We start from the raw sequence: 25327 nt of genomic DNA, 5'->3' as shown, positions 1-25327 counted from the left end.
TAGTTAGTCTGATGAACCAGCAGTAAAAACCTGTAAATTCTTTTAAATAATGACTCTCAAATTTTTTAACTATAGCCTGGCTATTCCATGAGAACCTACACAAATTTTACCTCTTATCCACTATGACTTAACATGAAAATGGTAACCACAGTAAAAGAAATGGTGTTACATTTCATAAAACATTAATGTAAGAACCAGTCATAAGTTAGTTAAAAAGTAGGGTAATTACAGCTTTTGACACTTCGTACCATATAAAATGTTTCCTACTCTGTAAGCAAGCAATTTAATGTAACACCACTAGCTACAGAGCAAGAACATGGATTCAAGTCCTAATTCTTCCATATACCGTTTCCTGTTTTATTTTTTTATCTATAAAACATAAGATATAAATAGTATTAATTAGTGTTAACACTACTTTAAGTAGTGTTAAAGGACAAGGCATGGAAATTACTATAAACTTTGCAAATACATGGCAGCTCCTATACTATATACTATGAAAATAAAAACTATATAAGTATATAGACATATTTAAGTATATACTATGTAAGTATAGTGAAACCCTGAAAATGATTATCATTTCTGAGTGATAGTTACCGATAGTTACTATTAATACTCTGCAAGACACTACCGATATATCAATAGACAACATACATTTTCTGTCTTTAAGGTACAATTAAGTAAACATAACCTATAATTACTTATCATAACTCAAGAGAAGGATGATGTATACATATCTCTGTTTTAGGTTTGTTTTGGTTTTTGTCTTTCTTTGGGGACCACACACTGGAGTACTCACAGCTTACTCCTGGTTTGTGCTCAAAGATCACTCCTGGCAGTGCTCCAGGGACCATATGTGGTACTAGGGTCAAACCTGAGTCTGCTATATGCAAGGCACCTACTCAAAGTACTATCACTCCAGATCCTATATGTATAGATCTTATTTAATCCTTATTGTTCTGAAAATTCCCAAAACCGTTTTATACCATAATGATTTCCTACACAAGACTCTGTCTATAAAATTAAAATTACAAAATGAGAAAAACAGGGGGAAAAAGCATTACACAAACTTCACATTCATAAGCTCTATCAGTAAATAAAGGCTTTCAATAAAATACACCAAGTTACTTCCCAAGCTGTTCATGGCTTCTCCCTCCTAAGCTGGCATATCATGACACCACCACTCAGGCTCTTGGAAGAGCTGAAATGAAGGCAGAAGACAGCAGAAACTGCCAAATTTCAGAAACCAGTCAATAATTTTATTATTCTGCACTCAAACCATTTGCCTCGTGGAGCAGTTCATTCCAGTGAATGTCAGAAGGCACACAGAAGCAACTAATTATAAGTCTGGCAACAAATAAATACAAAAACAAATTAAAGCCCGTACCTGGCTGCCCCCATGTTCAGTGTCGATGTATCTGGGCATGGGAAACCTGGAGTGAAGAATCTCCTGTGCATCATCCACAGGGGCTTGCAGAAGGTGGCGAAAATTTTCATATTCAGGCATATCCTGGTAACCTGACTTACGCCATTGTGCTATGGTCTTATTTGAAAATAATGAAAGCAATTATTATTTTTAAGTTCTTATTTATCAAAAAATACAAAGAATTTTTACCCAAAGAAAACGGTCTAAAAATTATGGAACATGGAGCTGGAGCAATAGCACAGCGGGTAGGGCGTTTGCCTTGCACACGGCTGACCCAGGTTCTATTCCCAGCATCCCATATGGTCCCCTGAGCTCCACCAGGGGTAAGTCCTGACTGCGGAGCCAGGAGTGACCCCTGTGCATTGCCGGGTGTGACCCAAAAAGCAAAAAAATAAATAAATAAATAAAAATTATGGAACACTGCTGCATTTAATCCAGAATTTTTTAACAATACTAAGTCTAGTATTCTTAAGTAGACAGATGTATGTACTATGTAGATGTATCTGTTCTCTTTTATCTATTGAACTTACTTTTGGTATAATGGTCACACCAGGCAATGGTCAGGGACTACTCCCCCTCTCTGTTTGGGGTTGCTCCTGGCAGTGTTCAGGGGACCTTATGGGATGCCAAGAATTGAACCTGGGTCTCGCATATTAAAAGTAAATGCCCTACCTGGTGTACTATCTCTCTGACCCCCTAAAATCTTTACTAATAAAGCCATATTCAACCAATATAATATTTAAAATTAGATGGGCTGGAGCAGTAGCACAGTGGGTAGGGCATTTGCCTTGCATGAGGCCAACCTGGCCAACCCAAATTCGATTCCTTTGCCCCTCTCAGAGAGCCCAGCAAGCTATTGAGAGTATCTCGCCCACATAGCAAAGCCTGGCAAGCTACCCTTGATGTATTAAATATGCCAAGCACAGTAACAACAAGTCCCACAATGTTACTGGGCTCAATCGAGTAAATCGATGAATAACGGGGAGGACAGTGCTATAGTGCAGTGAAAAATTATAGAAACAAAATATCTATAGAAGAACACAGGAAGAACTTTTCAGTTAAATAGCTTCAAAAATTTGTGATTAAATCATTCAAAAGTTTGGTTTCTAAGGTAATAGAATCAGTCAATGTATACCTACATATCATCTTATATTTCTATATTTAATAAAAGAATAATCATCCGCATTCTTTTATTTCTCCCTCCTTAAATCATATTAGCAAGCTATCTGAATAAGTCAAAATCAGTAACACAAGAGCCTGAGTTGTGTGATATCACAGGCATCAACGTTTAAAAAACAGAAGAGCATTAAGCAAGGGATGTGGCTCAGTCACAGAGCACAGGCGCTTCACCTGTATGAGAAGGAGCTGGGTTCCAGTCACGGCACCATAAAAAAAAAAAAAAAGAACAGACACAGGGTACAGTACCTGTTCAAGTAAAAAACAACAATCAAGCTTTCAAAAGCCTGGACAATATTTTCTAAAGGATATTTTCAGTAGTGCCTTTAAGTACTACAGGGCAAATCTAAATAATTGTAGAAAAAAAAACAGTGAGTGAAAAACTCTTAACACTAAAAAAATAAATAGAAAAATAAATCTGCACAAGCTACTAGTGTCAGTCTGTGAAAAAAGAACCGCTGGGGGCCCAGGAGATAGGGCAAAGGGCTGGAACACACGCTTTGCACATAAGTTCAACCCCTAGAACCCTGCAGACAAGGCACCTCCACCCACACCCCATGTGCCCACTGCACGCTGGTGCTTGGGCAGTGAGCCTTCAGCCTGTATACCACAAGCTCGTGTTGCCAGTCCCCAGCCATGCCGGGTGGCCCAAACCAAAACAAAAGAAGTTCTGTGCCTTCCTGAGCTTTTAGAGTAGTTTTTCCATATAGAAACACTTCCAAAATAGCTGAATAAATACATGCAGAAACAGAGTTCTACTCAACATTAGATAAAAACTTAATAGCTCCTCCCATATTCCACTTTTCAATTTATCGTTCCAACTATGTGATGTTATAAATTCATCTCTCTTAATTGAGTTTTCAAGATCACGTGGAATCTTTCTGTAAGAGCTTTACACACTGGGGAGTAATCTGAACACTGCTGCTGCTGCTGGTGTTGGGCAATACCCCACAATGCTCAAGGACTGCTTCAGGCTCAGTGCTCGAGGGTCGCTCCTGGTGGTTCTGGGGAATCTGTGGTGCCAGGGATCAAACCCTGGCCTCCTGTGTATGCTCCAGCTCATGGAGTTCTCTCTCCAGTCCCCATGTGGAAAACTTTCAACGTTATTACATAAAATAAAGGAAAGTCCGCCTATTGGCTACCCTTTCCCCCCTCTCAAGATGCCTGTAGCTAAAACCCCAAAGTATGCTCTTTCTTTCAAAACACCATGCTGTGTGTCAAAATCTTTTGTACGTCTGTTTGCACAAATGAACAGAAAACCACAGCAGACTATAAGTGAAACCAAAAATCCTATAGTACAAATAAATACAGTTAATAAATGTTAGGTCCATGAAAGAAAAAGTTTGTAACAAAGAAAACAGTCATTTTCAAAAGGAGAAAGTTTCTATTTATTTAAAAATTTTTTTAAAAAAAGACTTCATCCATGTGCATGACTTTAGCTAGCATAAACTCTTACCTCTCCATGATAAATCAAAATCTGGAAGAATGTGTCCATGAGAAGAATTCGATCTGCAAGAATGCTGCTGCTGTCAAGAAGAACCGGCTAACAACACAAAAAAGAAGATTCTCGATTAGAGGAGGAAATTACTTACATAAAGCCACAAAATAAATCTCAGAATATGTTTAAATTTTGAATTTATATACTATAAATCAAAACCTTGAGGGGAGGGCATGCCTGACAGTGCTCGGAGCTTACTCCTGGCTCTAAGCTCAAAGGGTCATTTCTATTGCTGGCAGTGCTCAGGGGACCATATGTGGTGCTGGGATCAAACCCGGGTCAGCCACATGCAGGGCAAGCACCCTATCTACTATACTCTCTCCCTACCCCTTTAAAAACTCTTGATAAAAATTTTCTTTAAAATTAAAAGTTACTGTGTTTGGCATATCAAATACGTCACGGGGAGCTTGCCAGGCTCTGCCGTGCGGGCAAGATACTCTCGGTAGCTTGCCGGGCTCTCCGAGAGGGGCGGAGGAATCGAACTCGGGTCGGCCATGTTGGCTGCGTGCAAGGCAAACGCCCTACCGCTGTGCTATCGCTCCAGCCCAAAACATACGAGCAAAATTAAAAGTAAATAAAAACCAAAAAGATAGCTCAAAGAACTGGAGGTTGTGACCTTGGTTTGGTCACTGGTACTACATGATACTCCCAATATACAGCCAGGAAGGACGCTGAGTACTGCTGGGTATGGCCCTCACAAAAAATAAATAAATATATAAGAATACCTCTTGATGTTATGAACAACTTTTCTGTCTTTAGTTGTGAATAGAACTGAATAAAACTGGAGTTGTAATTATAGAAAACGTGAAATTAAAAGGTTTTGTGTAAGTGTCATTTAGGTTTCTAAATTAATGGAAATGATCCAGAAAAAGATAAAGTAATGATGCAAACAAGAAAGAATACAACTCTAAGAGCAAAGTCTTAAGAAAATAAGTCGTAAGCAAAAACTTAAGAAAATAAACTGATGGAACTGATGTGTGGATTAAATGAAAGGTTAGATTTTGACAAAAGTAGGTATCCTACTAGGGATGACAAGATGTCAGTTTCTTCTAAATATTATCCTAGTTTTTTCCAGTCATCTACAATTTACATGCATTATAACAAAATAAAAAGAAGAGGTATTCATAAAACTTTCCTGAATCCAAGATCAAATATCGTAAAAGTAATTTTCCTAAGGATCAATGTTTTATATGTGAAATCGTAAAAAAAAATAAATAAATAAAAAATACCTCATAGGAAAAAAGTTATTCTGATAACTTCTGATAATTGGAGCTATAGAAATGGAGGGTGGGCAAAGGGATATGTGGATGAAAGCATCTAAAAAAATATAAATTTCCAGTTACAAGTATGAAGGATGCAATGTAGAAATGACAAATATAATTAACTCTGCTATGTGATATATACAAAAGTTGTTAAGATAGTAAATCTTAGAGTTCTTGTACAATCACAAGGAGAAAACTTTTTTCTCTTTATTTATAGCCAAGTGAAATAAATTTTCAATTAATATATAAACAACTTAAGGTACTGCTCTCTAATTAAATTCTAATAATTGTATTTCAAGAAAAGTTAGTTGTTTTCACCTTCCTGATGGCACACATGGCAGTAACAAACCTCCTCTCTTACCTCTGGGGGTCCACTGAAAGAATATGCATAGAGAATGGGTTGAATCATGATCAAGGACTGGGTTAGATCCTGACGCATAAAATGGTGCCGATAATATGAACTCTCATCAGGACTGTTGTTAAAAACTTGCAAGAATGGAGATCTTCTTAAATGAAACATAAACTACAAGATAAAAAAATATATATGATAATTTCCGCTGATTCTAACAGTACAAGTTAATATTACAAAGAATTTGATTATAACTCTTAACAATACTAATTGTATTCCTCTGGAAAGTTCTTCCCCCTATCCCAGCCCCCTGCCTTTTAGAAAGTTCTTGGTCATGATTTTTTATAACAGGAACAATGTTCTGATTCAAACACAAATGGTAGATGGCGTATTAACCACATCGTTTGCTCTCATTACTCACTGCTCGGGGTTTCTTGAATACCCCTTACCACTATGAAATCACTATAAAAGAATATAAAAGTAGATTAACAAAACATGTTTTGTATAACTCCCCAAAACTGCACTTAGAAAAATCTTTTTCTTTTTTTCTTTTTATTTTTTCCTTTTTGGTTTTTGGGCGACACCTGGTGGTACTCAGAGATTATTCCTGGCTCTGCACTCAGGGATTACTTCTGGCAAGCTTGGTGGGCAATATGACCGGATGGGGTACCAAAGTTCAAACCTGGGTAAGCCACACTCAAGGCTTACCCACTATACTATCTCCCCAGTCATCAAGTCAGCTTTTTTTCCCCCTTTCTTCCTTAAGGAGAGGTCTGAAAGGTAGTATAGTGGTTGGGACTCATGCCTAGCCAGCCTGTTTCATCCCCAGCACCATATGGTCATCGTGGATACAGCACCAGGGAGGGGGCTCTAGAACTGCCAGGGTGGCTCAAGTATCCCCAACACTACGGGGCCCAAAGTGCATAGCATCCTTGGGCCCTTGCATTGAATTGCCAGCCCAGTTGCCTGAGAACCACTGGACCTCCTGAGCGTTGTTTCTCCTGAGCACTGCTTGGGAGGCCCCTACCGCCATAAAGGACCTAACATAAGCACAATTTCATTTAATACATAACATGTTACTTGTCCCTTAATTCCTATTCGCCACTAATAAAATACTAATTTACTAGTAAAATATAAAAATACTATATTTCGAGATTTACAAATAAACCTTGGAAGAAATCAACAAGCTGCAGAGATGCCTCCAGACCGTGTGCCAGGCTGACCCTCACAACCGGGATTACCTTGCAGTAAGGTGGGTGAGTTCCCCCATCTGCCCTAACAGAGCCCCAGCAGCTGAAAAGCTCCAAAAACCAACTGTTGCCACGTCACGAACGATCTCCACAGACTCAGACGAGCCTCATTCATGAGTGGGTCTGCTGAAAAACTCAGGTATGTGGGTTTAGTGACCAAAATATCCAGGCTCTCACAGAATCGGGGATGGGCAATGTCCCCATCCCGTTCTTCCAGGGACCTGGCAGTCATGTCCACAAACTGCCTCTGGCGCCATATAAGCTCATTAACTGGCCATGATCCAGAGACTCACAAATAAATCTCAGAAGAGATCAACAAGCTGCAGAGATATCTCAGACCCCAAAGTCACCATTCATTAAAAATTTAACTCTGGCTGTATCACCTTCTTAAAAATTTCATAATTTCCGGAATGACATCTCATACTCTATACCCCTGGTGTACCAGGAGTAGCTCACAATGGATAGTATGTAGGGTAGAAGGCAACCAATCTCAATAAAAATAAAAGTATTATTAGTACACAAGGCCCAACCTGTAACATGTTAATAATTGCTTATTTAAGAGCTAAATGGCTCCAGAGTGAGATACTCAAACTTCACAAACTTTCTTCTTAGAAAACATTTTTTATCATTTTTAGAGAATTTTTTATAACAAGCAATACAAAATAAATTGTTGAGGGCTTGCTATAGGGACATTCTTGGATGGTGGCTGGGAAAATCTGAAATAATGGCAGTGGATAAGGTGTAATGATGGTGGGATTGGTGTTGGAATACTGAATGTAATAAGCTATTGTGAACAACCTTATAAAAGTAAAATTAAATCTAAAATATTTAATACTGTAATTTTCACTGACTATTCATAGCATAATAATTTCTTAGTTATCTCAACATTTAGCTAACCAAAAGAATAATCTAACACAATACTACTCCAAAAGATGAATAATAAAAGGCAAAAATTAAAATGAGGCCCAATGTTGCTGTCTCTGTTAAGAGCATGATCCTTTTATCAACTTACCTGTGGATAAAGGGAGAAAGTTTCTGAAAATCTGAAGGAACTCGGGTCATCTTTGTGATACTCTCCAAATTTCTGACACTAAGTAAAATAAAATTGTGTTACTAGTAATGCATTTCCTTCTCAACACAGAGCCAAGACTGTCACCTATATATACTCTATCTTCTGTAGGAACCAAATACCTAATATACAATAAAACTAGAATATTATTTTAAAAATTATGAAGTGACTGATTTTAACCAAAGAAATACATTTTATTTCAGAAGCAAACAACTCATCTTAAAAGAATTTGAATTCTCTGTACCCAGAGTATCTCTGACACAAAGTTCTCTTATATAATGGCCAAACTCTCACGTGTGCCCTCTAGGGCTATACCTTAAAATGACGTCAACTGCCAGAAAAATGAAGTAAGTCAGAAGGAGAGGGGAAGACACAGAATGACTATACTCATTTGTGGGATACACACACAAACAAACAAACAAAAAAAAAAAACCCATAGTATGAGACTAACACCCAAGGACAGGAGAAACAAAAAGCTAGGAAAATGGTCCATGGTTGGAAGCCTGCCTCAAGGACAGGGGGGGAGGGGGGGGGAAGGGAACTTTGGATAAAGAAGGGACCATTATGACAATGATGGTTGGAAGGAATTGCTCTAGACTGGAGATGTGTGCTGAAAGTGGGTAAAAGACCAAACATGATGGCCTCTCAGTATATTTATTGCAAACCAAATGCCCAAATGGGGGGGGGGGGGGGGGCGGAGAGAGAGGGAGAGGGAAAGGGAGAATGAGAGCGAGAGAGAAAGAGAGAGGGAGGTGGGAGGGAGAGAGAGAGAGGGAGAGAGGGAGGGAGGGAGGGAGGGAGGGAATAGTGCCTGCAGTAGAGACGGGCTGGGGGAGGGGGGAGGGGTGGTGGCAGGAAGGATAAGGGGGATACTGGTTGTGGGAAATACACCCTGGTGAAAAGGATGGGTTTTGGAACACTGTATGACTGAAACCCATCACAAAAATTTTGTAACTGTATCTCAACATGATTCAATCAAAAATAGACAGAAAAATGCAATATTAAAATATAAAAGTGGTAACAAAAGTCTTCTCTTTCTTTTGTTTTGGGAGGAGCACACCTGGAGGTTCTCAGAACTTACTCTTGGCTCTGCACTCAAGAATCACTTCTGGTGAGATCAGTAGACCATTTGAGATGCCAGGGATCAAACCCGGGTAGGCCATGAGCAAGATAAGCACTACTTAAAAAAGGAAAGTCACACTGTTGGTAAGAAGCAAGTAATACCTCCTTAAAGTATGTATAGTAAGAAAAAGCTAGGACAAGAGATAGTCTTAGAATTTGGAAAGGTTCCCCTTTATAAGCCAAAATACTAACAATTTGTAAAATGATGTCAAAGAGACTGTGTAATAAGTTAAAAAATTAACAATTTTCTCTATTTAGATTAACAAGGTAACTGATTTCACCATATTCATATGACAATTTCTAAATGATGGTGAAACTCAAAAAAATTTTTTTGCTGTCTTAATTAAGCAAAGGTCAAAATAATGTTTTATCTTCCTGTCTGGAAACAAAGAATTCTTGTTCAATGAACTATGTTGGTATTTGTACAATAGTGACTAAGCAATGGCTGATTGAGAGGTTTTATGTCACTTGTTAAAAATGACATACTCATTTTCAAAATACTGAATGTGATCAAAGTAGAGAGAGAGTAATGTGGAAATCATCTGCCCCACAGGTAGGGGGAGGGTGCAGGATGGGGGTATACTGGGGTTTTTGGTGGTGGAGAATGGGCACTGGTGAAGGTACAGGTGTTTCACTGTATGACCAATACTTAGACCCGAAAGCTTTGCAACTGCTCTCACAGTGATTCAATAAATAAAAATTATAAAAAATGAAAAAAAAAGTAAGGTAGAGTTCATGCCCAATAATCAGCTAATCAGTGGCTGAATAAACAGCAGTACTCCTACATAAAAAAAATAAATAAAAATGACATACTCATTTTATCATAACATTGCTTTCTCCATAGGGAGGTGCTGGTATAAAGCAGTCTTGAAGATGAAATTTTTGTTTCCTAAGTTGTGAATGATGCTACAAAAATAGCTAACTTCTTTTTTTCTTAGTTTGTCCATGAATTTTTAAATCTACATGAAAATCTAGACAAAGATAACTCCTACTAGGGAAAGAATTCCCAAGGAGACAGCTTAGACTGTTTATTTCCCAATCTGATTAATTTTTTTATACACTAAGTTACAGATTTTTTATAGATTAACATGGCCATAAAAGCATGAGCTTTCATGGCCTTGATGTACGTTCACCATCACCAAAGTATTGAAGATCTTCCACCTCTGTCCTTATTTATGTCACTTCTAAGTCTGTCTCTTCCTTCTCCCTCACACTTCCCTTAATTCCCACTCCATTGCTTAATAAAATTAATTCTGCAGAGAATAATAGCTTGTCATCATTGATACTGACTTGACATTCCCTTGTTTTGAATCAAGTAACATTTCATTTATTTGGTTGGTGGGCTTTTGGGAATCACACCCAGTATTGCTAGAGATGCTTGAACTATAGAGTGAACTGAAAAAGTATTTTCTTTTTTTTTTCTTTTTTGTTTGTTTGTTTGTTGTTTGTTTGTGGGTCACACCTGGTGATCCTGAGGGTTTACTCCAGGCTCCATACTCAGAAATTACTCCTGGTGGTGCTTAGGGGCAGTATGGGATGCTAGGAATTGAACCCAAATTGACCATATGCAACGCAAGTGCCCTACCCACCACACTGTTTCTCTAGCCCCTTGAGAAAATACTTTCAGGGAAATAAGCCAGGGCATGCTAAATAGATGTGAAGCTTAAATAAAAGAACTTAAAGTACTCTAGATCAAAATGTAATTAACGGGGTCTGGAGAGACAGGTGCTTGGGCTAAGCACATGTTTTGCACATGGGAGGCCTGGATTCAATCCCCTGATCACTACCACGTGTGGCCCCCGAAAAAAACAAAATTAACAGTCCCTGACATGTTAAAAAAAAAAAACAAGAAAATCTTACAAGAAAATATTATCAATAGCTTTCTAATACAGACTGCGATAATGAAGATCCATATATCAAGAATGATTCATATTTTTCTATGTTAATTTAACTCAATTTCTCTTTAAAATTTCTATTAAAAGGCTGTGTGAAAATGCAAAGGGCTGATGTGCCTGCTTTATCTGTGCAAGGCCCAGGTTTAATCCTTTGCACCATGCATTTCCCCAAACAGGCCAGGGAGACCCCAAGCTGCGTGGTGTGACCCCCAAATCAAACAAAACAATACCTTCTATAAGAATAAAAATGGAAAACTAAAAACTGTTACAATGGAGAAAAAAATGTAAAAGTGAAAAGGAGAAAAAACAAAACAGATTTAGGATTAAATCTAGAACTATTCGGGGCTGGAGCGATAGCATAGCAGGTAGGGTGTTTGCCTTGCAAGCAGCTGACTGAGGTTCCGATTCCCAGCATTCATGTGGTCCCCCGAGCACTGCCAGGAGTAATTCCTGAGTGCAGAACCAGGAGTAACCCCTGTGCATCGCCGCGTGTGACCCAAAAGCAAACAAAAAAAACAAAAAACAAAAAAATCTAGAACTATTCAATATTAGTCAAAAAAGCTAAGAGGGCAGGAGAGATAGACTTTTCACGCAGGAAGCCCAGGTTTCATCTCCAGCACCACGTGGTTGCCTATGCATTCTAAGAGACTAATCCCAGCATTGCTAGATGTAGATTCTAAAAATCAAATGGTGGGAGGCAGGGAGGGAGGGAGGGAGGGGGAGGAGACAACTCAAAGGGCTGATTTGATTTGTCTCTACTTTTGCTGAAAGTAGACTACAGACTGAACATGATTGCCACTCAATTCCTCTTTTGCAAACCACAGCACCCAAAAGGAGAGAGAGAACAAAAGGGAGTGCCCTGACACAGAGGCAGGGCGGGATGGGGGGATGGGGGATGGGAGGGATACTGGGATTAGTCATGGAGGAGAATGGGCACTGGTGGAGGGATGGGTACTCAATCATTGTATAACTGAAACCCAAGCACAAAACTTTGTAAGTCTACAATTGTACCTCATGGTGTTTCACTAATAAAAATTTTTAAAAAATTAAAAAAATTAAAAAAAAAAGAATCCCGTGCTTCTTGGAGTCACTTAAGTTTCCTGAACACCAAGCAAGAAAGAGCCCCTGAATACTACTAGGTACATATGGCCAAAAACCAAAAATGAAAAGAAAAAGAACCGGTTACATAACTTACACTCTGTAATTCTAAGGTAAAAAGAGTTTTAGCTTACAGGAAGAGATAAAAAGGATTCTACTATTTATTACTACTTCATTATCATGCCTTTCTCAGCGAGTACCTTACATAGTATTTTAGCTATACCGTTAAGTACTTTAAAAGAGATTAATCCAAGCTGTATCTCCAGCTTTGATTCCTGGAACCACACAGTCCCAACTACTGCAAAGAGTTACCTCCCAGCACCAAGCCAGCCAGGAAGCCCCTGAGCATCACAGTGTGTAGCTCAATGGGAGGGGGTTAGGGGTGGAGGGATGAATGGAATAAGGGAGAGGGAGAAGTGGGGGAGAGGGAGAAGAGGGGGAGAGGGAGAGGGAGGGAGAGAGAGATTATCAGCAACAAAAAAATATTTACTACAAAGAAAATATAGATTTGGAAAACCACAAGTTTACTTCTTACCAATCGAATGAGTTGTCTGTCGAGCCATCTAAGCACATCTGGCCCTTCCTCAGTTTCTGCTCTATATATGGCCAGACGGGCCATAAGAATAGCAGCAGCCTCCTGGTCAAAAGACGCAGCAATGTTCTGGATTTGAGTTTGTGCATCTGCCCAGCTAAAGGTAAGGAAAAAAGCACAGAAATGCTAATTTATAGTATTTATGACAGAACAGTTGAATACTACACAGATTTGAAATTTGAGAAACAGAAAAATTCCTCCAATACTTCAAGATCCAATGTTTCTTTTAAAATAAGCAATTCTGAGGTTAAGACAAATAGTACAGCTGACAGGGCATTTGCCTTGCACAGGACCAATCTGGATTCAATCCTTGCCATCCCATATAGTTCCCCAAGTACCACCTAGAATAATGCCTGAGCACAAAGCCAGGACTTACTCCTGAGCATCGTCGGGTGAGGGTTCCCCCACCACCACCCAAAAAAAAACAATTAAGGGGCTGAGACGGGGTGGAGAGATAGTATACAACAAGTTAGGTACTTGCTTTGCATGCAGCTAACCCAGGTTCTATCCCAGGCATCCCATATGGTCCCATGAGCATCACCAGGAATGATTCCTAACCACAGAGCCAGGAATAACCACTGAGTGAATAGCCACAGGTGTGGCCCAAAAGCAGTTAAAAACAAAAAATCAATTTTTACAAATCACTGATACAGTTTATTACTTTTCAGGAATATACAACTGAACCAATAAAACCCTCCTAGGTAATATGTGGTGAGATCGCTAAACAAATTAAGATATTTGCTTGATAGGTAAAGACAACATTACGGGTGCATGCACAAACACAGATACACTCTTTATTCACACTTTAAAAAGTGTATTTCTCCAATTTGGAAAAAAAAACATAAAATTTTTTGAAAATCCCCTCCCAGCCTGAGCAATTCTCATTACTTAAACTGGGAAAGGAATAAAACATCAGAATAAATCTTCTCAGTGATCTTTAATTCAATTCTTAGTAATAAAAATTATCTGATTAAAATTACCTTATGTTCCTTTCTTCTTGTTAATAAACAAACTAAAACAATAGTAAGCAGAAAATTTAGTCTAAAAAATTAATTTAATATAAAGTGAAAAATAGCAATGTATTAAATTCACATGTTTGCAGAACTATACTGGGTACCAGGGATTATCTCTGGCCCTTCTGGAAAATATTTTAAAATTATTTGTCAAAAAAAGAACACATACAGTCCCGCAAGCTCCACCAGAAGTGATTCCTAAGCACAAAGCCAGGAGTTATTAGTCCCAAGTACTACCAAGTATGCCCCCCACAAAAATTTTAAAATGTACACATATTTTCCAGATGACATGCAACTATGAATCAGTTCTATTAGAGAAAAGAGTAAGAAAGGACAAGAGAACAAAAACTGGTCATTTTAAAGTTCTCTTTAATGCAATTTAAGCACACAAATTATACTAATAGTTGAGTTGAAATTCATTTGGGCAACCACTCCTGGTGTTACTCTGAGAAGCATGTGATTCCAAGTATTGAAGTCAGGGCTTCGAAAGCCATTTGTTTAGTTTAAAACTGTTACTTTAAATGTTACTGCAAAATTTTTTTTAAAAATTTAAAATAGTATTTTCCCAACTTGGATGACCAAGTTTACGGACTTAAACTGACACAAAAAGGTGACATTTTTCTTCTGAAAAACACGGAAGACTGGAAGTACTTGTGAATTTACTAATTAAAACTTAATTAGCCATGAATTTGAAATTAGGTTATGAAAGCAAGCTCAAAGAGCTTGCTCATATTGTAAAATCTGTCTTCTGCCAATTTGGCATACCAATACTCACTTCACAGAGATTCTTATAACTAGTCTAAAAACAAATGTTGTACATCAAAATTATGTACATGAAAAGGGGTAAATTTTTTATAATCTTCTTAGGAATCTAAGTTCTTTACTTTCACATAGTTTATTCACTTACCAAGTACACATTTCTAAGCTCATTTTTACATAACTCAAAAATAACTATTTTCTAGTAAATAAAGAAAAAGGTAAGCTCTCATTATTAAAAAATAACATACGTTAACTTGCAACAATGGGTACTTTAGTGAAAAGCAATGATACAAATGGCACTATAATATGTATCTCTCTAAATCACCTTATAAATCGTATGCAATTTTAAAATATAAAAGCCCATGAAATTTCACATAAGAAAGCTTTCTCTCACAAGAGCAACCAAATTTAACTTTCATTTTAAGGATATTTTAAACATAAAAACATATGAATAAAATAAGCTCCTAAAGCCAAGCAACTAAATTATCAATCAGTAGTATATTTGTTTTATCATTCTCCCTTCCTTCACACACTTTGTTATTTTTGCTAACTTTTTCTGCAGAGGGGGAAGGGAGGGATAAAAATGTTCAAGTCCATGCTCAGCAGTGCTCAGCGCTCAGCAATTACTCCTGGCAGGCTTGGGGAACCATACAGGATGTCGGGGATTGAATCCAGGAATAGAACCCAGGTCAGCCACATGCAAGACAAACAGCCCATCTGCTGTACTATCACTCTGGCCCCTTTCCTAATTTTTTGAGAGTAAGTTAGAGATATAAAATTCTCTCTACATGCTTCAGTGCTTTATCTCTTAAGATCAAGAAAATTGTCATATACACCTGGTTAATATTAAGGTCATGAAACTAAACACTAACATTATCTGATATAGAAACCATATTCAGATTTCTCCTATTGTCTGAAAAATATACTCCATTGCAAATTTTTTTTTTTATGACAGAAATTTATCCAAAATCACCTAGTGGTTTTTGTTGTAATGTCTCTTTAATCTCCTTTAATCTGTACTGATTACTAAAACCTTCTCTACCTTCTGGGGCTGGAGCAATAGCACAGCGGGTAGGGCGTTTGCCTTGCACGCAGCCGACCCGGGTTCGATTCCCAGCATCCCACATGGTCCCCTGAGCACCACCAGGAGTTAATTTCTGAGTTCAGAGCCAGGAGTAACCCCTGTGCATTGCCGGGTGTGACCCAAAAAGCAAAAAAAAAAATTTTTTTAAAAAGTAAATAAATAAAACCTTCTAAGACATTTTTGAAAAGTCTATCCCACAATTTGGTACTTATTTTCTTAAGTAAATGTCTTGAATGGTCAAATTAAACTGTACTACGGCTGACCCTGTTTGGATTGCTGGCATCACATACAGTTCCCTGAGCCCTGTGTCAGGAGTGCTTCCTGAACACAGAGTCATAAGTACCAAACAATGCCAAAAACAAAAACAATAAACGGCTCTTTGCCACAGAATATCTGAATGCTGCTCTATCCCACAGCGTCATATAGCTGACTAGATATGCTCAAGTCTTTATCATCCTCCACAAAACTATATCAAGTCCACAGAGCAGATGCCAATAAAGGTTTCATAAAAGAACTAAGTAACTAATGTTTGGTAAAAGTAGCTAAGAACTTCAAAATGAATTGAAAAGTAATTTATTACTGTGCTATATTATATATATTGTAGATCTACATATATTACTCTATGCGTAATATATGTTTATTAGAAAAATGTTTATTAGTTTTTCTCCTCCACTCAGAGAAATAAAGTAACAAAGTTGGCTGGTTTTTTTTTTCCCACACCAGAGATGAACTCAGGTCTCACACATTCAAAAAATGCTATTTTGAAAACTGTTCCTTTGAAGTAGACTGCTTCATAATTGCTTCATAATACCTAAGAATGACTATTATATCAAACTTTAAGGGTAGGTTACTGAAATCAATGAAATGTTGTATCAGTCATAAATGTTCATTTTCTAGTCATGAATGTCACTGAACACAGAAACCCACTTTGGGAGCACAATCCTCAACAGTTCTGACATAGATAATAGATTTCTCATAAATTTTACTTACTTCCTGGCAACAGTGGTCACCCTAATACGTCTCTGCCCACTTGAGTGCTGATACTGAGTCACAAACTGGATGGCACCACGTCCTCCTTGAGGAATTGGAGCATTATGCTTTATAAAAATAAAAAGTAAAAATCAGAAAAATCTATCACATTGTTGCCAAACATAGCCGAAGATTATGTACTTAAAATACTAAAATACATCTTGAAATCCATTAGGACACTTGAATCCAGTGCATAGAACATTCATGAGCTGTCACTTAAGAGAGTAAGTACGGGCGGGGAGGGAAGAAAATGATAAAGGATGAGAGGAGTCCAGCTTGGGCATCAATTTCAAACAAAATAATAAAACAGGTTAAGTTGGGGGTCATTTTCTATGCAAAAAATGTATGAAATGTTTATGGCCTAAATTAATAAGTAATGATCATATTCACTGACAAATATTGCAACATGGTATTTCAATATTCAAACATAAAAAGTCATACCTGGTTGACAACTTCGAAATATACAGCTAAGGTTGTAGTAGGACTGAGTCCACATATCTTCCACTGACAGGTGCCACCTGTTCCTATCTCCTGAAAAGTGAAACATACAAAACATAGTGGATCTGAAACCTAGAGAAGACAAGTTACTAACCTAAATGCTGTGTTGACCAAAGAGATGAGACTCACCCCCTGGGGGCAATAGTAGTTTTGGGTACAAACAGGGGTTACTTTGTGTTTGTTTTGTTAATTAAGGTAGATTTCCAGAGGGTGCGATGTAATTTTTTTTTCTGAAAAGAGGTGTTAAGGTAAAGGTAAAGGTAAAGGCCCTCCCGTTGATCGTCGATTTGCTTGAGCGGGCCCAGTAACGTCTCCATTGGAGACTTTGTTGTTACTGTGTCTGGCATATCCAATACTCTCGGTAGCTTGCGGGCTCTCCGAGAGGGGCGGAGGAATCGAACCCGGGTCGGTTATGTTGGCCACTTGTAAGGCGAACGCCCTACCCGCTGTGCTATCGCTCCAGAACCTCTGCAAGATGTAGTAAAGCAGGTAAAAGTATAATAGGAAAAATCTACTTTAGATTTCTAATTGATTCAATGATTTCAAATGTTAAATTTTTAGAGCTTAGAAATACATTAAAAATAATTTCTATACAATAGACTAAATATTTCAAATTCTTAAGTAAATTACAAGAATATTAATAAAAGGTCTTCATGTTTTAAAACCATATGAAATCTGGGCTGGAGCAACAGTACTGACCAGCTCATCCCCCAGCACCACAGATGATCCCCTGTACTCCACCAGGAGTGATTCCTCGTGCAGAGTCCTGAGTATTGCCAAATGTGGCCCCCCCACACACACACAAAAAAAAACTGAGTAAGTAAATAAAATTTTAAAAAGCACACATCTTCTAATGAAGTAACTACTACTAACTTTATTCAACTATTTGATTTGCATAAAAAAGATATTAATTTATGGGGCTAAGGGAAAATACAGTGGGTAAGGTGCTTGCCTTGCATGCAGCAGACTCAGGCTCAATCCCCAGCACCCATATGGTCCCCCTGAACAACCATGAGTGAGTGATCCCTGAGCACAGAGCCCAGGGTGATCCCTGAGCACAGCAAGGTGTGGCCCAAAAACAAAAGCAAAAACAAACAAAAAAAAAAAACAAAGAAATAGCCTGTCTGGCTACCAACCCAGATCTCTTTTTCTCCTGCTTTGATAACTGTATTTTCTCGTTATGAAGGAAGGTGACTTACATTTTCAGACACACATGGTCCTTTGGAATTGAGAGACACACAGGGTCCAATAGCTCCTGAAATCTTTATTTCCCTTGATGTCTGCAAAATAATGGGTTTATTCAAAGATCAACTCAAATGTCCAAAGTAAGTACAATAAAATATATAAGAAAATATCTTATTACACATTAAAAACACAAAAGTCATGGAAACAGAATTAACTGGCAGGCAGGCAGTTACTACTGTGTTAAAAAATCCAGAATTTAAAATCTAACTGAGAACCAGAGAGATAGTAAAGCGAATAGATTGCTAATTTTGCATGTGGTCAAGCTGGGTTCTAATCCCCCATGTCCGCCATCTGGTCCCCTGAGCCCCAAACATACCATGCAGTCTTCTCATGATGGGCTTATGACTAAAAGGTATTCTCTTCCATCAATTTAAATTTTGCCATCTTTAAAAACTGCTCTAAGTCATACTCTTGTACTATGTCATGAATATATTTACCTGTCTTTCCTGAATCTTTTCAGAACTTTCATAATCTACAGTTATTTCATCAATACCCCATATGTTCATCTTGTCTTTCTATGATGTCAGTATCTTTATAAGAAGACCTATGACCTTAGATATCCTGAGACCTCTCCAACTCACTAGCTTAAATAGCAAGTATTCAATATAATAGCACTGTAGCACTGTCCTCCCTTTGTTCATCAATTTGCTAGAGCGGGCACCGGTAACAAGTAACATTGTGAGACTTGTTACTGTTTTTAGCATATCAAATATATCATGGGTAGCTTGCCAGGCTTTGCTATGCGGGCGGCATACTCTTGGTAGCTTGCCGGGCTTTCCGAGAGGGGTGGAGGAATCGAACTAGATTAATAAAAATCCAAAGACTGGTAAGAAATATGTAATGAAAACTTCAACATCAATGAGCTTCTGAAAACCTTGTAACTATTATCAAGTCTTTGGTTTCTTTATGCCCAAATCTTCAATGAATGATAGAATTTAATAATATCGATAACTAACATTTTTTTTTAATTACTGGTCATTCTCAGGGCAAAAAACAAGCTTCCTTCAGTTAACCATCATGTCCAACTATTTAAAAACATCTGGCATGATTAAGGGATATGACTTGGTGAGATAGAGGTCAGGTCTTGCATGTTTAAGTCCTGGGTTTGAATAAATTTGGTACTTACAACCACAACAGAGACCCAGTGACACAGTTCAAGTGGTAGTGCAAAGGTTCAGGAGATCACCAGGATCTCATTCGCCCACCCTCCCAGCTCTTCTCATTCACTGCAACACAAGATGTAGCCCTGGTGGCCTTTGAGCTCTTTAGGCTTGAGCATATCTGGAAGTGGCTCCAGGTTGCCCAAACAAATGAGATAGATCCCACAACAACTTTAAATAGACAAAACATACTTTTTGTTAAACTTTATGCAAAGAGATAATAGTTAAGAGAAAAAACCTACATTACATCGTTTGTTAATTAGTATTCAAAAATGCCTGGGTAAAAGTTCATTGGCTATTTAGTATCTCTGATAAAATCTGTATCTCAGAGTCTTACTATGAATATAAAAACATATGTGTAAGTATAAAAAAAAGTAGTCTTCTTAAAGAATATATTGGTGTATTCTCTGTCTGCATCACAACCTGTGAGATATACTTTCTTTCTGCCCTCTCCCCTCTTTTTTTCCTCTTCTCTCTTCCCTGCTCCCTTATATTTACCAGAGCCAAGAGAGAGAATAGTGGGCAGGACACTTGCTTGCAATGCAGCCGACCTGGGTTCAATTCTTAGCATCCCGTATGGTCCCCTGAGCATGCCAGGAGTGATTCCTGAGTGCAGAGCCATGAGCACTGCTGAGTGTGGCCCCAAAACCAAAAAATAAATATGAGAAAGAAAAAACAGACTATATTAAATTTGTTTCTTTCCATGATGCCAGAGAGCCAAATGCAAGGCATCACATATGCAAGACAAGTACTCTGAGGCTTATCATCACAATCTAGGATCTGATTCTATTTTTAAATTACAATCAACCTACAAATTTTTCTCAAAGTTGGTACACATGCCAAGTTTTGGTTCTTACCTTTATTTCTAATGTACCACCGAAGCCCATTTTAAACTGTCCATGCATGTCTTTAGTAAAGACCCTTTGGAAAGTTTGCTTGAATAAGGAAGTATTGAAAGAGTCACCCATTACCATGTACCCCCTGCAAAAAAAGGACAAAAATCATAATGTGTATGACATAAGTACTGTGCTAAAACCAGTATTATTTTTCAAATAATACCAGTGGGTAGGTGAGACAGTACTGCAGGTAATGTGTTTGCTTTATATACAACTGGCACAGCTTTGATCACCAACATCTCATTTGGATCCCCAAGCCCACTAAGATTGATCCCTGAGCAGAGAGCCAGGAGTACAGCAGTGATTGACCCAAAAATACAACAAGGGCTGGAGCAATAATACAGTGGGTAGGGCACTTGCCCTGCATAGGGCCCACCAGGGGTCAATTCCCAGTACCCTGTATGGTTCCCAAGTCCTCCAGGAGTGACCCCTGAGCATAGAGACAGGACCAAGTCTTAAGCACTGCTGGGCATGTCCCTAAAACAAAACAAACTGCCCTCTCCAAAATATCAAATATCACCAGCAAATTTTACAGATATTTCTAAAAATTTACAACCCCATCACTAAATTTATTTTGTAATTCAATTATATCAGTGATATCCCTACCACACTAATCTAAATTCTAAGGGAACCTGAGAGCCCCTATCAACTGCATTTGTCTTCAGTACCTTTAAGCGTTCTTTTTTTTAAATAGGTAACATCCACATATTAGAAAACACAAATGTACCAAAAGTAAGCAATAACAAATACATCTTTTTTTCCTCAGCCACCCAGTTCTTCATACTGGTAAACATACCTGAAGTTTACTGCATATATTCTCATTCTTAAAAACAAATACATGGGACTGAAGAAAATTCAAGTGGATAAGGTGCTGGCCCGATGTAAGGCCAATGCAGGTTCAATCCCCAGCACTGTATATGGTCCCCTGAGCCCCATCAGGAGTGATCCCTGAGCACGGAGCCAGAAATCAAAGCTGAGCACCATGAATGTGGCCCACAGACCAGGGAGGAAAAAAAAACTAAATACACACACACACACACACACACACACACACACACACACACAAACACAGAATTGTGATATGTCATAATAAACTCACCAGTGTCATACACAGTGAAAAAGAATAGAGGAATACTGGGCTATATTTTCACTTTATGCATTTACATACTAATGCTTTTCCAGTAAGCACATATCTATTTTAACTATGAAGAAACATTAACTATCAACTAAAAACTATACTGAAATGCCATCTTCTTTAAGTAAGTTCCAGTCTGACAAAATGTGTGACCCTCACCTCTATCATTATCAGTTTACAATTACAAATTGCAAAAACTGAAATACATACCCAGTAAGGTTAGGACAGCATTTCATCTCCATTAGACCAGTCTGATCTAATGCACAAGCATAGATATCGATAACATGACCAGTTGTAGCAGCTCGATTAGCCAGTGCTTCAAAATGCTACAAAAGATTTTTTCAAAACAATGAGAAAATTTAAATATTTTTGTAATTTTTCCCTTATTTAGAACAAAATGATCTAAAAAACACTGAAAAATATCCCATAACATTTGTTTTATTGTTTTTAATGTAGGAGTACCACTATTTATTCAGTCACTGATAAAGCTGACTGAAGCAGATATGAACTCCACATTACTTATTACTAAATACCCATGAGACAGGCCTTTACAAAGCTGTTCATAATTGTGTTTCAGTCATACAATGATCCAACACCCATCCCTCCACCAGTGTACATTTCCCACCACCAATGTCCAGCATTTCCCAACACCCCACCCTACCCCACAGCCTGCCTCTAAGGCAGGTATTTTTCTTCTCTCTCTCTCTCTCTCTCTCTCTCTCTCTCTCTCTCTCTCTCTCTCTCTCTCTCTCTCCCCCTCTCTCCTTTTCCTTTTGTGAGTTAATCTCAGAACCATGCAAGGCTAAACAGAACAAGGTAAATCGGAGAGGGGTGGGTCAGCCTGGTTCCTACCCATGCAGAGCCCCCAGCAGGTGCTTGCTTCCACAATCCAAAATCACTACCATGTACCTGGTCAGACTCTACTGTCTCAGGACGACTCAACAAGAAATAATCTGCTGAAAAATAGGGTATGTGGGTTTTGTGACTGAAATCTCCAGGGCTGAGATGGGCTACCTCCACTCAATTCCCTGTACTTCTGGAAGACTCAGAAGTTACATTCACACCCCAAAGCTGCCACCCAGTTAAAAAGCTACTCCAGGGGCTTGGGCAATAGCACAGCAGGTAGGGTGTTTGCCTTGCATGCAACCAACCCGGGTTCGATTCCCAGTATCCCATATGGTCCCATGAGCACCACCAGGGGTAATTCCTGAGTACAGAGCCAGGGAAACCCCTGTGCATCACTGGGTGTGACCCAAGAAAGCAAATAAAGAAATAAAAAGCTACCCCACTCTTACCTTCTCAATAAAAATACTGAACACCCTAAACAAATACGATCACCTCTTACTACCTGTATTGCAAACCATAAAGCCCATAGCATTTAAATGTGAACTTCTTCAAGTAAATAAAATTATATACCAAAGCCTATAACCAACAACAAATATACCTAACAGCCAAAGAGGAAATTATTCGTTCTAATCAAAATTTTGATCGCACCCCACAAAATGATAATGACTTCTATAAGTCTGACACTGGACTGGAGATAGTTCAATGGATTGGCATATACTTGGTCTGTGGGAGGTTCAGACTCAAATCGAGCACTGCATGGTCCCCCAAGAACCAATAGGAGAGTCAAGTAGAATTGGCAGCAATCTCTGAGCCCTGTTAGGTTTGGCCCAAAAGCAAAAGTATTTTGTATATGAGTCTGAAACTATCATTTCTTTTCTTTAAAAAGTTATTCTCTCAAGGGATGGAGCAAAAGTACAGCAGGTAGGGTGCTTGCATTGCCTATAATACACCCAGGTTGTATCCCTCGTATCCTATATGGTCCCCTGAAACTGCAAGGAGTAATGCCTATGCTTCCCTGTCCCCCGAAGAAATGAAAAACAAAAACAAAAGCAAACCTTTTTGAAAAGGTTCTCCATAGTAGGGGAGAACTAAATACCAAATTAAATACTAAATACCAATGAAAAAATGTGCAGAGGGCCAGTGAGATAGTACAACAGGTAAGGCTTAGACTCAGCAGACTTGGGTATAATCCCTGGCATCCCATATGGTCCCCAGTGCCCACCAGGCAAGATCTCAGGAGAAAGCCCTGAGCACTGCCAGGAGTAGTCCAACAAAGAGCCAGAGAACTGGTCCTGGATCTATTTGTTCGTGGGTTCAGGGACTTGAGGGGAGCAGGGTGGTAAGTGGATCAGGCCCAAGTGCTGAAAGGAGGTAAAGTAACCTCTCTCCAGCCCCTCAAACAAATTTTTCTAATCAAATTGAAAGAATTGAAAGAATTCATAATTACCTTAGTTCCTTTTTTAACAAATTTTGCATTGTCTTTGTCAATATCATGCCATGATCTTATGGGTGTCTTCAGTTCATCTCCAACGACCATTCCAGGTCCCTGAGTAGCTGGACCACCAATAAACATCATGATACAAGCACCAGTGTTGGGGAAAGTACACTATTAGAAAAAGAGAAACTTGTCAAACATTTAACGAAAAATACAAGTACATACATTTCTAATCATGAATTTAATCTACTCTCCCTAGAAAACATGAAAGCAAACTTTTCCAGGAAATCAACTGTTTTAGTAAAATTCAAAGACAAGACTGTTGCTCAAATGCTTTTTAAAATCATAAACAGGGGCCAGAGTGATAGCACAGCGGGTAGGGTGTTTGCCTTGCACGCAGCCCACCTGGGTTCAATTCCCAGCATCCCATATGGTCCCCCGAGTACTGCCATGAGTAATTCCTGAGTGCAGAGCCACTAGTAACCCTTGAGCATTGCCAGGTGTGACCCAAAAAGCAAAAAGTAATTAATTAATTAATTTAATTAAATCATAAACAGTGCCTTTATAATTTCAAAATAATCTATACACCTATCACTAAAGACAAAAAGTATCCTTCCTGCTTAAATAGTCCAGACTGAGAGGAGTATCTTCTATGTTCCTGTAGTTGCTGTTTTATTATTGCATTTACTACTTAAAGCATAAGTTAGCACAGATTACATTTCGAGTTCAAGTTTAAGGTCTATGTTCTACATTCTACTCTCCTTTCCCCCAAAATACCAGTGAATTTTTTTTCCACTGGTATTTAATTTTTTTCCATTGGTATTTTTTGTCATTTGTATTTAAAAAATACAAGTAAAATTTATTTTATTTCAAAAAACAAGTAAAACCTATAAAATGAAATCACACAGACTTCTAAAATTTAAGGAAGACATTCCAAAGAGATTCAGGATGAAAAATAAATTTCCTTAAAGGAAAAAGAACAAATCAAGGGAAAGAGGAAAGGCACAGAGGAACTGAAGTGGCATAAGGACAGCGGTAGAGCGTCTTGGACCCTTTTGTATGGTAAAGATGTAGTAATCTTGTACAATAAAATCATGAAAGTTACCATTACTAAAACCATGTTACCTAAAATGAAATTTAAAAAGACTAAGTCTACTTCAAATTATAATAAACTGCCTGGTTTACAAAATACTGGAGAATAACTCAAAAATTCAGTAGAAGATTATGTGAGCCGTCCAAAGTACAAATGAAGAGGGCAAAATGAGAAAAACAGTTTTATGGCAGGGAGAGAGGGAGGAAAGAACTTGAAACTAAAATCTAAGAAAACTTTATGGAAAAAACTTAATATGTATATTGAAAGAAATCAATAGGCACTTAGAGAAAATTAAGTCACATGACATATACTACTAATTAGCATCAGATTATAAGAATCAAAAACATTCCTCCAGACTGCTAAACAAAACGAACAAATATTTTTTTTTTCTAGTTTTTGG

At 38.2% G+C, this 25327-nt stretch overlaps 1 protein-coding gene across 1 annotated transcript in view; it reads right to left on the bottom strand.

The window, feature by feature from the left end:
- The window catches only part of SEC23A (SEC23 homolog A, COPII coat complex component), a 62869-nt gene that overhangs the window by 15584 nt on the left and 21958 nt on the right, over nucleotides 1–25327 (bottom strand). The window contains exons 8-18 of the mRNA XM_056133183.1: nucleotides 23847–24005; nucleotides 21764–21879; nucleotides 20380–20503; nucleotides 18317–18397; nucleotides 17061–17150; nucleotides 16581–16687; nucleotides 12678–12831; nucleotides 7971–8048; nucleotides 5721–5882; nucleotides 4056–4142; nucleotides 1385–1540 (exon numbers count right to left, since the gene is read on the bottom strand). Of these exons, the coding sequence (XP_055989158.1) occupies nucleotides 1385–1540; nucleotides 4056–4142; nucleotides 5721–5882; nucleotides 7971–8048; nucleotides 12678–12831; nucleotides 16581–16687; nucleotides 17061–17150; nucleotides 18317–18397; nucleotides 20380–20503; nucleotides 21764–21879; nucleotides 23847–24005 (1314 nt within the window). The remainder of the gene's footprint in view (nucleotides 1–1384; nucleotides 1541–4055; nucleotides 4143–5720; nucleotides 5883–7970; nucleotides 8049–12677; nucleotides 12832–16580; nucleotides 16688–17060; nucleotides 17151–18316; nucleotides 18398–20379; nucleotides 20504–21763; nucleotides 21880–23846; nucleotides 24006–25327) is intronic.

The sequence above is a fragment of the Sorex fumeus genome, unplaced genomic scaffold (genome assembly GCF_029834395.1).
Source record: "Sorex fumeus unplaced genomic scaffold, SorFum_2.1 ptg000098l, whole genome shotgun sequence".
Lineage (NCBI taxonomy): Eukaryota > Metazoa > Chordata > Mammalia > Eulipotyphla > Soricidae > Sorex > Sorex fumeus.
The sequence above is the reverse complement of the archived record's forward strand: the minus strand, read 5'-3'. Positions and strand labels throughout refer to the sequence as shown.